Source organism: Condylura cristata, unplaced genomic scaffold (genome assembly GCF_000260355.1).
Source record: "Condylura cristata isolate star-nosed mole 26May11 unplaced genomic scaffold, ConCri1.0 scaffold00033, whole genome shotgun sequence".
Classification (NCBI taxonomy): Eukaryota; Metazoa; Chordata; class Mammalia; order Eulipotyphla; family Talpidae; genus Condylura; species Condylura cristata.
Window position 1 is genome coordinate 18979433 of NW_004567134.1, and position 1175 is coordinate 18980607.

Sequence of the window (1175 nt, forward strand, 5' to 3'; positions counted from 1 at the left end):
AGGCGCCCAGACTTGGCCCCGAGTCCCAGCTGATCCCCCACAGGGCCCCGCCGGGAACGAGCCCGCCCCAGCCCGCAGCACCCCACTGTCTCCCCTGCATCCGGCCTGCAAGTCCACGGCTCTAGACCAGCCCGGGGAACACAGGGGAGCGCAGCGCCAGCAGGCCGGTCAGCGGGGACGCGGAGAGCAGCGGGCGCGGGAGACCCGGCACTCACTGCGGACGTCCAGGGAGGCGGTGACCGCCGTCTTCCCGAGCGCGTTCTCCACCCAGCAGGAGTAGGCGCCCGCGTCGTCCGCCGAGGCGCTGGGGATGTGCAGGGAGCCGTTCTCGTGCACCACGTAGTGGCTGCCTGCCAGGGCGCGCGCCGCCTCCACCTTCTGCCTGCGGACGGGCCATCGCTGGGCGGGGACGCCGTCTCCTGGCGCCCACGCGCCCACGCTCCCTCGGGCCATTCGCACCCGCGCCGAGGGGCACTTCGCTAAGACCACGCGGGGCCAGTGGGGACGCGCCCCTGAGGGGATAATGGGGGGCCCCTGCCGTCCGGGAGCGCGGCGGCCCCGCACGAGCCGCAGGTGTGGCCCTCTGGGGCCGCTGCTTGCTCGTCCATGGCCCCGCGCTGGCCCAGGCACGCCCTGGGCACGACAGGCAGCGGGATGGAGAGCAGCTGCTGCCCTGGGGAGCCCGCGGGAGCAGGCGGTGCTGCCTTGGGGGGCTGCAGCCGGCAGCCCGGAGGGGACCACAGTGGGCGGCGCTTTGAAAAAAACAAATGAGTAGAAAACCCTCCGTGATGGACTTGAGGTCCAGGGGGCCTGGCTCTCGGGGCCAGGGGCCACTGCAGTGGGGCGCCCATGTGGGGGCGCGGGCTCCTGCAGAGGATGCCAGAGGGCAGCCACGCCCGGCCCCCCACAGCCACGCCCAGACCCCGCCCCCCGGGACTCAGCGGGGAAGGCGCCTGAGGGCGGGCGGGGCAAGCGGGTGGCTGCGCACAGCCGCGGCCTTACCAGGTCACCACCGCCTGGGGCGACGCAAAGAACTGGCAGTGCAGCGTGGCGCCGCGACCCACCACCGCCGCGTAGCGCTCCTCGTCCGCCGTCTGGATCAGGGGGGGCATGTCTGCGTGGACACCGCGGGCACGCGGCGTCAGGGCGCTGAGGGGGCGCTGGAGCGCGGGGCC

General features: G+C 74.4%; 1 protein-coding gene across 1 annotated transcript in view; it reads right to left on the reverse strand.

Annotated features, from left to right (window-relative positions):
- CHL1 (cell adhesion molecule L1-like) overlaps nucleotides 1-1175 on the reverse strand; it is a 19025-nt gene that overhangs the window by 7910 nt on the left and 9940 nt on the right. The window contains exons 8-9 of the mRNA XM_012732099.1: nucleotides 1003-1114; nucleotides 170-382 (exon numbers count right to left, since the gene is read on the reverse strand). Of these exons, the coding sequence (XP_012587553.1) occupies nucleotides 170-382; nucleotides 1003-1114 (325 nt within the window). The remainder of the gene's footprint in view (nucleotides 1-169; nucleotides 383-1002; nucleotides 1115-1175) is intronic.